At 35.3% G+C, this 12,925-nt stretch overlaps 1 protein-coding gene and 1 long non-coding RNA gene across 2 annotated transcripts; both read right to left on the bottom strand.

Moving 5' to 3' along the window:
• Nucleotides 1-466: 466 nt before the first annotated feature.
• LOC116472233 (uncharacterized) lies at nucleotides 467-12,897 on the bottom strand. The gene is made up of 6 exons (XR_004249049.2): nucleotides 12,800-12,897; nucleotides 8,561-8,728; nucleotides 8,427-8,480; nucleotides 3,932-3,964; nucleotides 1,102-1,391; nucleotides 467-586 (listed from the first exon to the last, which is right to left on the bottom strand). It is a non-coding gene; the product is annotated as an uncharacterized LOC116472233 (long non-coding RNA).
• Nucleotides 7,314-7,571, bottom strand: LOC116472232 (10 kDa heat shock protein, mitochondrial-like). The gene has a single exon (XM_032758014.1). The coding sequence runs from the start codon at nucleotides 7,569-7,571 to the stop codon at nucleotides 7,314-7,316; it is 258 nt and encodes an 85-aa protein (XP_032613905.1).
• Nucleotides 12,898-12,925: the final 28 nt, after the last annotated feature.

The raw sequence follows: 12,925 nt of genomic DNA, 5'->3' as shown, positions 1-12,925 counted from the left end.
ATATTGAAGCGGACATCATAAGAGATGGCTCCCATGGATTTCACTAATCCACTTTGTGCTTTAACTTAAGCAGATTAGTAAATGTCATTGGCATGGATTTCTTCCATATATTTCCCCAAAACAAATAGTAAAAGATTAGATCAATATCAAACGAAGGATTAAAATAATACCAATTACATACAAAACAAAACAGGAACAAAGAACCTGTATGGCATGTGGACTTTCAGAATTATCTGCAGGCCATTTCAATGATTAAATTGAAATGCGTGTCTTCTGAATATTTTCCAGAATCCCTTAGATTTCACATTCTAAAGAAACTTTGGGGATGTCCCATTGGTCCACAGGTATCCCAGTTGGACAGCAGAGAAGACCATATGCTTTGCTAATCCAGTTATTTCCAGTACCCTTAGAACTCAAAATTAATTAAAACCCCTGAATAAGACACAGAGCTCAAAAATAGTTGATGCTGAGCTTTTAATATGCAGATTTTAAGAACAACGATTGAGAGAGTAATGTTTGGACTGAGAGATGAGTCAAGAATAAGCTCAGTGATGCCTCCATCTGAATCCATTTCTCCATCCAATATCTGGGAGGAAAACAGAGAAGAAAGTAATTCAACCAAGGCTTAAAAACTGATGCCTAACTTTTAAGTGATGTGAGATTTATGCTTTCTTTTCCTTAGAGATGGAAGGGGTGCAGAAGGGAATAAAAGAAAGGAAGCGATCTGGTTGCTTAGTGAAGGATAAATACCATATGCTAATATTATCAACTGCATAACCATAGGGGTTCCATCTGTCATGTCCATCCCTGCATTCTCACTGTGTGACGTATTGTGGGCATCCAATAAATGTTAATTGAATGAATAAATAATTGAAATCAGGTGGCATATATGCAGAATTTCTTCTGAGATGGCATGCCCTTTTATATGTCATAGAGAAAGTGGACTATATTCTAGACCATTCTAACTATAAATTCTATACTATAGTTATAATAGAATATAAAATATGAAGTTGGGTTGGAAGAATACTAAGACAGAAGATACAAAAAGTATTTTAAGAGAGTCAGAGAACTGTTGAGGAGATCGTGTTGCCTGATACTTACTTATGCCTTGGATTGTGGAAGTGAATTGAAAAATACAGGGTCAATCATAAGAGGATGTGTGCACCTCAGGCCACATCTAAAGGTACCACAGCACTTCCTAAGAGCTCTGCAGTCATAATCATTTATACAAGGAAGCCCAGAACAATAGGTGGATATCTTAGATTGTTGCTTAGAGGCCTGTTTGCCCAGATGGGGTCTAAATTTCTTTTGACTTGAGTCTTGACTGTGGCTCTGTTGCTTTGTGTCAAAAGATTCTATAAATTCAGGACACGTACCCGGCTTGCCCTCAACTATGAAAGAAAAAAGGAATTGTGAGCTTTTTACCTTCACTTATTTGTACGAGGAATTTAATTTCTTTAAAAGATATATCTATAATCTCCTTAATTATGCTCTTCTGTTAGCTGATTTTACTCCTTAAATCATGTTTTAAAAGCACTATAAAGCACTACCAGGTATATTTCTAAGGTATAATTATAAACTGGCTCTTAGACTAAATCCAACCTGTTTATTGTAATAATTTGATATATATAACATATGTATGGAATATATATATTTAGAAAATATATATTTGAAATATTTATATACATATTTGGAAAGTATATATTCAGAATATATATAGATTTAGTATATGTATGTTTGTTTGGAATACATGCATTTGAAATAAATTGGGGCCAAGAAATTACTTATACAATATGGAAAGATGTTCAACTCATGTTTTTCTATTTTAATAGAGTTTTATTGCAGTGCTATATGTTAAAATATTTTCATACGTGTACACATTTTTTAAATTACCAGATATGTTCAAATGTAGGCTTACTTGGAATGTAGTATAGGAAGTCTGAATTGTGGATGATCAGCAGATACAGACAGCTTTAATGCATTCATTTACTCCCTTGTATGTATTGGGTGCCTACTGTGTATTCCAGAGTTGTCAGCACTCCAGATACAGCAGTAAATAGAAAAAACAAAAAAGAGTGGACAAGATAGATAATAAAGATAAACTAGTAAAATTTACAGTATATTAGATAAAGATTACTGCTAAAGAGAATAATTAAATCCAAGGAGATTCCTAAAAGTACCTTGCAATGCTAAGGGTGCCTAATTCTTTAACTCTAGTTATGTCATCTACATAAATGAGTTATTTTCAGAAGTTTTTGCACACTGTATATGTTATCTGTTCACATTTACTGTCATTCAAGAAGCACTGATCAAATTTCACTAGGAGTAACAGGAATAGCTTTCTTCCTTTATATGAGGTCAATTAGGTTACAGGCTTCTTATTAAAATGCAAATAAATATCATCAGTAATTAGCAAATGACAGGGAGCATTATAAACTTCCATAATGATTCTATGCCATTATGACACTATAGAAATTAAGAAGATTTAACATATGAATATATTAACTCCTGATGTTCATTATTCCATAGACTTGGAAACACTGTGCATAAGAGAAAAGAGTAAAAATATAGTGTCAGAGGCCAGAGGCAGGAGGATCACTTGACCCCAAGAGCTCAAGACCAGCCTAGGCAACATAGCAAAGCCCTGTCTGTACAAAAAATACAAAATTAGCCAGTTGTGGTGGTGTGTGCCTATAGTCCCAGTTACTTGGGAGGCTGAAGTGGGAGGATCACTCGAGTCCAGGAGATGACGGCTGCAGTGAGCTGTCACTGCACCACTACACTCCAGCCTGGGTGACAAAGTAAGACTCTGTCTCTCAAAGAAAAGAAAAAAACAATACACAGACACACACATAATCTGTAAATTAAACAATAAATAAAACTAACATGGTTGTCTGAATTGACTTCCTAAAAAAGAAAAAAAAAGGAAAAATTGTAGAATTACAGAATCAATCAAGTATTAATTTCAGCTTAAAAATGAATTTTTCTTTTCTCTATAACCCTTAGTTTCCTTTAATAGGAGAGTAACAGAATTGGAGCAGCTTACAATCCTTTTTCATGGAGGAGCTATACATATTACAATGTTTTCTTTCATCAGTCTGATTAATTCTGGAAAAAAGTTTGGATAAAATGTCCTGCATAGCTCATTTTCCTGTGACATTTTCTTTCACTATGAATTTGTTCAATCCCCTCAATTGCCCTGTGGGTAATTATTCTCCAACTCTTGCTTGTTTATCAGATGATAGCGATGTCTCTTACCTTCCTTTCCCTCACTCCCTCTTTGCTACGTGTAACACGGTCGCAGTTTCAGGTGGCAGAATTACATTATGTTACATTACTTTTGCACCTTGCACAATGTACTCCGTAACTAATTTCAAATGCAAGTCAGTCCCTGATCTGAGAGTAAAAGGAAATAAATATAACGCTGCCCTTTATTTTCTACTTCATTGTCTTCTCTGGCAGGGAGTGCTAGCCCAAGTTCTCTTTCTCCTCTTCTTTGCTAATGGAACCCTGATTTTGTTCAGGGGAGTAATGTGCCCAGTGGATCTCAAGTGGGAGCTTTTCGGAAATCTTTGCTGGCTGATCTGACTGTCACAGCACTGGAGCTCCCTAACTGTATTCAGTAAGTGAGGCAGGGCTGCTGGGTGTCCTGCAATGGGTGGAGCACCCCCAAAGGAAGAGAGAGGAGCTGAAATACAGGAGCCTGTCTACCTCCAGACTTCCCATTATATACAAAAATGAAACTGCTATTTGTTTAAGCTACAGTTAGTCAAGAATTCTATTACTTACAGCTTAACATAATTCTCAATAAGCCCTCCAGTCATGAACATCTGTCCTCTATTTCATATCATTCACCAAAAAAATTCAGTAAATCTCGTATTCCACTTAGGGAAACAAATGCTAGAAGAAAAAGAGATAACCAGGATCTCACCTTGCCATCGCGCATCCTGGTCTTCCCAATCACCTAGGGGAAATGGAGAATAAAGTATAGAATAAGTGCTTTCTTCTTGCCCAAACATCTTCTTTCGGCAAATTCTAAAGTGACTTGGTAATATGTTGTTCTCATTCTAAGGCAATTACTATAGTAAGTGATTGGAAAACAAAGTAGCTCTTTTCTATTTGCCGTACTACAACCATTTGTCATGTATCATCTCAGTGAATATGTAGCATAAAATTATGCTTGACATAAATATTCCTTTATGTTATTGATTTTTCACTGTTCAACAGGAATGTTATTTTGTCAACTATATGCACTTGTAATACGGCAGAATGGATTCTTCTTCATCACAAACCCAGTCCCTCATTTATAAGTAAACAGAATAAGGATTTTCAAAAGAAAAATGTATTTTAAGTTTTGGATGATTTTAGATTTCAGAGTGGTTGCCAAAATAATAGAGAGTGCCTGTATACCTTTCACTTACCTTCCTTTTATGTTTGCATCTTACATAACCGCGGTACAACTATCAAAATGAAGAAGTTAGCAGTGGTAGAATACTCTTAACTACACTATAAATTTTATTTAAATTTCCCTTTTTTCCACTAGTGTTCATTTACTGTTTCAGGATTCCATGTAAGATCCCACCTTGCATTATTTATAACTTCTTAGTTTCCTCTAATCTGTGAGAGTATCACAGTCTTTCCTTGTCTTTTATCACCTGTATATCTAAGAAGAGTACTGGTCAGCTATTTTATAGAATGTCCCTCAATTCGTGTTTGTCTGATTTTTTTTATAACTAAACTGCAGTTGTGGATTTTGGAAAGAGTACCACAGAGGTGAAGAGCCCGTCTCCTCGGATCACATCGGGGGTGCCTGATGTCACTGTGTCTTGGTACTTACTGATGATGTTAACTTGATTACTTATTTAAGATGGTATCTGCCGGGTTTCTCCACTGTAAAGTTTCTACTTTTTGTTGTCCATATGTAAACGGAGTTTTTAAAAGTGACTAAACACTAGGACAAAGACAGAATGTGTCTACATCTAGGATATTAGCAAGGATTAACCTTTGCAGTGAAAAAGTATGATTTGCTTTCAGATCCTCCATCTGAAGACAATAGGTAGGGAAATTATGGGATCCCTGCCCTCATCCCCTTTACTGGCCAGTGGCCATCAACTTGCTGTGAGTATTGGCTACTAGCAACTCACAGCTACCCCATTCTCCAGGTAACTACCCTTAGCAGTGGCTCTCTGACATGAAGGTGTAAAAGTTTGGCCTCCTTGCCTCAAGTGAGACTAACTTTGTGGAGCAATAGGTGTTCCAGACTTTTCTCTGTGGGGTTAGACTAAGCTAGTCTGCACATGAGACTACATTTTGCTTAGCTTTATTCCTTATCTACCCTGCTTCCTAAATCCCCTCTCTGGGAGAGCTCTCAATAAATATTTTTAAAAACAGTCCCATTTAAGGATTGGCTTCTGAAGAATCTGACCTAACAAAATACATCACTTGGAGTTATTTCCCTCTCTGCCTTCACATGCAGTATCCAAGACCGCTTTTTTCTCCCTACCCAACAGTAGAGCCCACCAGTAGAACCACTCGTCAGAATCAAATGCAAGAAGAGACAAGTGGTGGCAGTGGATAAGTTGAAAAGATAGAAGGATGAGCCTGAAAAGGATTCAGAGGGGAAGCCGCCTGCCATCTGCCTTGGGTGTTCTCAGTATCAGGAACTAAAACCTTAAACCATGGATGGAAACTCAACAAAAAGATGTGCATGCCCCAAAGCCCACCACCTTATGAAATCAATACTGGCTGGATTGTGTTTCTTAAACTCAAAGAAAAGGATTGAGAAAATAGTCTCTGGGCTCCTGTACAGAAAACTGACTGGCTGACAGATCTTTTGGTGGCAAAATTCTGGAGGATGCAACCATATAAGGAAGAGGCTAAGAAGAAGAACTAATAAAATAGAATAGCAACAACCTAACAGATAACAACAAATTTAGAAGAGGCTAATGCCATCAAACCTTACTAGAAGAGTGTTTCCAAAGGAGTAGGATGAACAGCAGTTAGTGTCAAATGCAAGCTCATTTTGATACTCATTGAGCTCATTGAAACTTTGAAAGCTACTTTCAATAGAAAGATGGCATTGGAGACAAAACTCCTGTTGATTGCAGAGTAATTAGAAAGTGGATTCTACAAATCAAGGATTATTTTTCAAGAACTGAGTGAGCTGATATATAACTGGCTTGAGGATTAGGTAGGATTCATTTTTCTCTTTAAAGTAAGATATGACTAGGAGGAAGGGGCAGATGCCAAGAGAAGAAGTACAATTAGATGTTAGAATTATCTAGTTTTATCTAGATAATTATATAGAATCATTCTGGATAATTATTTAGAATTATTTAAGATAATTTTTTAGAATTATCTAAAATCTAGAGGTAACTAGAGTCCGGGAAAATTAAACTTATAAAATGCTAAACATAATGCTTAAACCCTGGTTTCTCATGATGATTTCCTTGAAAGAAAGAACCTGTAGTAATTTGAGCTAGTTTTCATCATATTGTGATTATGCCTCTGTATGTATTAGAGTTTTATTTTCACTCATGATGCTAGGGTGTCACCCTGTGGTAAATGTAAGTATAGCTTTGATGCAACCCACTTTACACATCATCCTATTTCTAGATATCAATTGCAACCATTTTCATGGTCCTTTTATTTTGTTCTTAATGTGGCTTCCAACTTTAAGTTTATTTTTAAGTAATATATAACATTGAAAACATATAAGACCAAATATAGAAAGTAAATTACAAAAAGGAATATTAGATAAACTAACAAGAATGAAAAAAATAGGTTCTTAAAACTAAATACATGATTTTAATATTTAGCTTGAAACTTTGTAATGACACCTGAGGTTGACTTGTAAATATTTCAATTTTTAAATTATGTTTTATATTATTTCTATGTGAAAATGGGACTTTTTAAAATAATAAAATCCATAAGCATGGAGAGGTTCAAATGATAAATTTACAATAGTTACTATTAATCTTATTCCAAGCACTACTTTTTTAATGTTCATTGCAATAGCATGACATATAATAGATGCAAACATAACTATGAAAAAATAATTCAATCAAGTATACTCCATCCTTGCTCATTTCATTTGGCTCCTTTTAATCTCTATTTGATTCTAATAACTTAGTCATTATTATTTTTGTCATTATTTATCATTAGCTTAGTGTAAAAGATAGATATATAAGTTATTTACATGATGAAAGATTTCAGAACTTCAGTGGAATGGGAAGCTTCGTGTCGATGCCATTTCAACAGGATTTATTCCAGTCTACATACTTCCCAAGAATGTCACCATCTCTAAATGAGAACTAATCCTTGTCATCTACTTTGGTGCCTCCATATTCTGGAAGAAGAACATTTTCTCTAACGTTCACACAAACTGGTTGAATCTCTCCACCCTTTTCTTTAGAGCCCGATCCAACAGCTACTACTGTGGCTGCCAATACTTTTCCTTGAGATTTTTCTGGAAGCATAATGGCTCCTTTGGTTACAGTTTTGGCGGCACACCTTTCAACCAATACTTGGTCAAAGAGTAGAAGTAACTTTCTAAACACTTGCCCTGCCATGAGCCCCTCTATCGCCGACTTTTACTCTGCTCTCATACAGTACTGCAAAGAGAGACTTCCTTGGTCATTATCTTAATCCTTTGGGTCTATGGAATGTGTATCACTTGTTTGTATTACATAATCTATCAGTAAAAACGTTGAATTTAGTACTTCTTTTATGTACTACCTTACTAAGTATATTCAAGCCTTACTCAGATGGTCCGTTACCTAAAGGCAGTAAGTCACATCACATGTTTCTTTTGTACCCTCTACATAATAGGTATTCAGTAAATACATTCTTAATTTAAGATTAATAAGTTGAAGAAGGCTTATCTTTACAATTCTATAGAAGAAGATAACTTCTTTAATCAATTTAATTGGCATTCTAAAATTGTATTTTAATTGACCAAAGTGACAAGTGTATCAACAAGAAATTGTCCTTTGATTAATTATTTCAATTAACTATTAGAAATTCTATTCAAAATAAGCTAAATATCTCCCTGAAATTTCAATACCACATGATTAAAATAATAAGGCAAGACTCTTGAGAAAGGATAAGAGAAATCTTAGAAATGTTAGTGTGTAGTCGTTGTTAATCTGTACTATTGATTAGAAGAACTGACATCGTATGTAACTGATAAAGAAATCAATAGACTAAGAAGACAAATATGAAATGGAATCATGATTTAACAAGTCATGTGCCGAGTAGATTGTCTAGTCAGTTGTTATGTTGGAATTAGGGTTGAAATCGTAATATAAATCTGTTACATCTTGTTCTCTATGAAAAAGGAAAGGAAAAACATGACTGAAGCAAAAAAGACAGTTTAGTTGCTAACATGTCTCAAAACTTTATACCTGTCATCATATCAGACTTACCATTTTCTTGGTTTTGAACTTCTTCCTGGGTTGTGCTCAAAGCCAGCGAGGTAGCTAAAAGAAAGAAAGAAAATATCTTTAAATCAGACTCATACTTCCCTCTCTGCTGGAGAAATTTGGGGATCCTCACTTACATAGCTTATAGAGAACAACAACAGCATTGCTGCTACCCAGGAATGGCCTCCGGAGTTTGAGGTGGCTTTAACCGGAACATTTCCTTCCTATGATTTACCACCTATTTCATGGTGTTCTATGTTACTAACAATTGTCAAATGATATATGGATTCTGCTGTCTTCCTTAACTGTGACAAGAATGACAAACAACAAAAGGTTAAGATAACACAAATGTAATTGCCTGATGACCCAAAAACTCTTTTGGGAAAGGATCTAGGGGAACTTTCTGATTTGTCAGTAGAAAAAAAGGAGTCACAAAGGAGCATCAGAGAAAGCATCTATAATTGAGAGACCCACGTTAATGTATAACATCTAATGTAAGATTTAATTTAGTTCATAGAAATTCAATTTAAAAATAAAGATGGATGACACCTTACGCATTCCCTTAGCAAAAATGTTGGAAGTGAGAGGTTGCAAGTTGTATAGAGGATCCAGAGAACAATGTGGTGAACAATGGCATTTTTCACAACACCTTGAAAGGAAAATTAAGACAAACTTGCCTCCATAGAAGGAAATTAGGAAGTGAAAAAAAAATGTTGGTTCTCACATAAACACAAAACGTCAAATCCAATGACTTCCATGAACTCAGGCCTTGGCTCCTCCATTTCTTACCTTTTTGACCTGGAGCATTATTAAAACTGAAAAACTTAATTAATTACTTTCTAAAGACTTATGCTTGTCTCAAACACTGCATATCCGAAAAAAAGCTTTCTAATTGTAGAAACTAATACTTTACCAATTATCTATGAAAAATTACAAAAATAAAAGAGACCATTTTATAAGCAGGAGAAAGGCTTGATTGAGAGAATACACCCAAAGAAGAAAACTTTCCTCGAGTAACAGAAGCCAAGGGTTAAGTGTTTATGTTGTGAAGTCAGATGCAGTGTCAAAATCTATCTTCATTACTTACTAGCTGGGTAATTAGAGCATACTAATTAACCTCTCTAAGCTGCGTTCATTCTCTTTATCTATAAAAGAGAAACAGTAATTAACTCATAGCATTTTGTGATAATTAAATAACATTACATGTATAAAGTACTTGGCACATTCATAAATGTTCAATAAATATTAGTGATAATGATGAACAATATGAATGTTCCTTAGAATGCATGCATTTCTTCTTTGGGATATTTACAGCAGGATGAAAGAAAAGATTGCCTCCCACATGCTGACAGCATGTATTAGTATATGGAGGGTGAGGATGAGTTGGTAAGACAGCCAAGTAGTAGGTTAAAACCAGAGACAGGATCCAAGGCAGTGGCAGCCATGTCTTTGGCATGCGGAGGAAGACATTAACAGAAAAGAATCAGAGCTATTACAGAGAGGAGGCAAGATTGTGACCAAATATCTTCTTTTATACAAGATAAGGGCAGAAATTAGAAAACAAATAGGATAGTCAGTGTCCAAGAGAAAGTGGATAGCTGTATAGTATTCAGAACGAGATGTGGAGAGACGGTGGTGCGGCACAGGAGCACACTGCAGAAATAAATAATAGTGGCTGTAGGAAGAAGTGACCAGATGATGACTGTAGTATTTTTAAAAGTAACACAAAAGTAGTCTTACCAGGGAACAGGACAACAGTTATTATAAACATAGACTAATTTCACATTATTATTCCACTACTGTCTTCTCTTAAGCCCTTATGTGAGTTTCTACAAATATAGCCTTATCCAAACGTCTACTTTGTATGGTTTGACAATACTTTTATATATATGTACGTGTGTGTTTGTATATATTTCTACAGAACAAATCTCACCCATAGCCATCTTATCTGATTTCTCTCTTTGGGCCCAGATTTTCTTCCTCAGTTCAATCCTGTCAGATTTCTATCCTTTAGATTCCAACTGTCTCCATTCAAACATTGTAAGCAGGGGAAGAGGAATTCTCAAATGCAAATATAAAACTGCAATCAAGAGTGACAACCCACACAGTGCAGAACAATCTCATTAAAGAGAGGCACCAAATAGACAAATCATAAGAAAAAAAGAATGAATAATTATATAAAGAGCACAGGTACGGACAAGAAATTGAGAAAAGAGTCAATGACTATTGATAATATAGTTGCCTTCATTGAAAATTCAAGAGAAACCAAATGACAGACTATTTAAATCAATAAACGAGTTCACCAGGTAAAAGATTACTAAAGGATTTAAAATTATTTCTGCCACATAGTAAGTACTATGTAAGTATTAGCTAGTTATAGGACAGTGACAAATAAAAAATGGAAGTTAAAAAAAAACCTGTTTACAAAATCACAGCGTAAGATCTTCAAAGGAAAAAAATAAACATTACTGAAGGGCATAATGACATAAATAAGTGGAATGAGAAGTTATTTTCAAGAATGAGAAGCAAGAGTATTGTAAAGATATTAATTCACCTGGAATTCTCCAAATTTAGTGAAATTCCAGTCTAAAATCCTAACAGAATTGTTCCATGAAATTTACAAACTGATCCTAAAATTAATCTAAAAGTTTCAGTGGTTGATCACTGTGTACTTCAAGGACAACGATCTCAACTCAAAGAATTTAAGATTCTCTCTGTAACATGAAAAAATACAGATAAATGCCTGGCTGATCTGGTAAAAATAAAAGGAAATGTTCATAGATTTAACAAAAATAAAGAGAAAGCAAAAATCCAGGGAAGGAAGTAAAGCCTGAAATTTGGTCCTGTCCTAAGGGTATATGTAAATCAAGGATAATCTGAGCTTTCACTGATATAGCCCACGAGGACAAAGGACAGCCACAAAGCCCACATTCAAGTTGGACTAATGAAAAAACATTCGTCAAATTGGAGACTAATTCATAGAAACTCCTCCAGCACACATGCACCTGGGATACAATAAAACTACACCCTGATTATGATGAAGAGCTACAAGCAAACAAACAAGCCAACAAAAAAGGGAACAACAAATATATTAAAGGTTTCAACCTTGGAAATGAGGGGAGAGAGGGAAAATCACTGCCATTAAGAATTCATAACCATAAGCCAGCCTTCAAACATGTTTGCAACATTTAGTCCCCAAAACTTCAAACTGAAAATTTGTTTTAAAGTGATACCTTCAGTTTGCATGTAAGACGCAAAGGAAAACCTTTCCTGTAGAGGAAAGCAACTTCCACACAGATCCCAAGGAATACTTATAGATAAAATCCTCACAGCAGAAGGTTATAAGGGAATTAAACACACACATGTACTTAGGATGCACACACATGCACAGTGAGGAAACAGGTTGCCACAAGTAAACATCTGTAGAAACAAAACCCAATAATCTGCCACTACCTGAAATAGGCCATAGATTTTTTTTCTGCTTGTTTGGAAAGATAGAAATATGATAGAAAGGGGAAGAGAAAACAGGGATGCCCACGATGGATCCAGAAATAAGTATTAATCGTGTATGTGTTGGGAATTCGAGTGCTCTTAGTAATCCAATTAAGACATTAAAATAATTCATATATGTCAATCATATGAGCCTCAGAAAGAAGGGCAAGAGTTACTACGGTCTAAAAGGCTCAGAAGCGAGCAGGACTTAAATTGGGCTTAGAGGAAATAAGATTTGCACAGTTTCTGAGAAATGAAGGGATATTTCAGGAAGTAGGAGAAATACAGAAAAGTGGACATTCTCAAGGAGTCTCTGCAAATAGGGACAGGCCTTTAGACAATCACGCAATACTTCCACCAAAAAGACTGGCAGAAAATATTTCTAAAGGAAGATGATTGACAACCTCCAGAAAATTGACTAGAAAGGGGCAGGATCACATGTAAATACAGTGCCATAAGGCCAATTGGTCAATTGATTAATTATCTACTACTTATAAAATAAGTAAATACTGAGAAATAATTAGCTAATTTTAAAAATAAACATCTATTATCCAATTGGGCAAGTGGGAACTATGTTTGATTGGAAGTCAGGAGACCTTAAATTATCTTCCTAAATTTACCACTGACCAGCTTTGAAATTAAAACTATTTGGAAATCAGTTTTTATATTGAAAATTGGGGAGGCGGAAGGTCTAGGGAGAAGGGCAGATTAATTAATGATGTCACTTATGAATGCAGCTCTACAACTTTACAAAACCAAAAGAATGAAGAACTGTGCTCATTCCTCCGATGCTCAAAAGAGGGCGCCCACAAGAGCAACTGAGATTTACTGGAATCGATTTACTGAAAATCCCCGTTTTCATTTCTCGGTCTGAGTTTCATTACCCAAGAAATCCACAGGGTGGCGATAACACTGAACTAAAAGTGAATTCAGAGTGGAAATTCTCAGAAACCGTATTCTTCAATGGCCAGTGTTTACAGATTTCCCTTTCCCTGATTTTATGATGTCAC

This window comes from Hylobates moloch, unplaced genomic scaffold, assembly GCF_009828535.3.
Source record: "Hylobates moloch isolate HMO894 unplaced genomic scaffold, HMol_V3 SCAFFOLD_8, whole genome shotgun sequence".
Classification (NCBI taxonomy): Eukaryota; Metazoa; Chordata; class Mammalia; order Primates; family Hylobatidae; genus Hylobates; species Hylobates moloch.
Note: the sequence above shows the minus strand (reverse complement) of the source record. Positions and strands in the feature narration are given on the sequence as shown.

Bases quoted from the DNA above. Each gene is read 5' to 3' on its own strand.
- LOC116472232 (XM_032758014.1), bottom strand. From the start codon at position 7,571: ATGGCAGGGCAAGTGTTTAGAAAGTTACTTCTACTCTTTGACCAAGTA.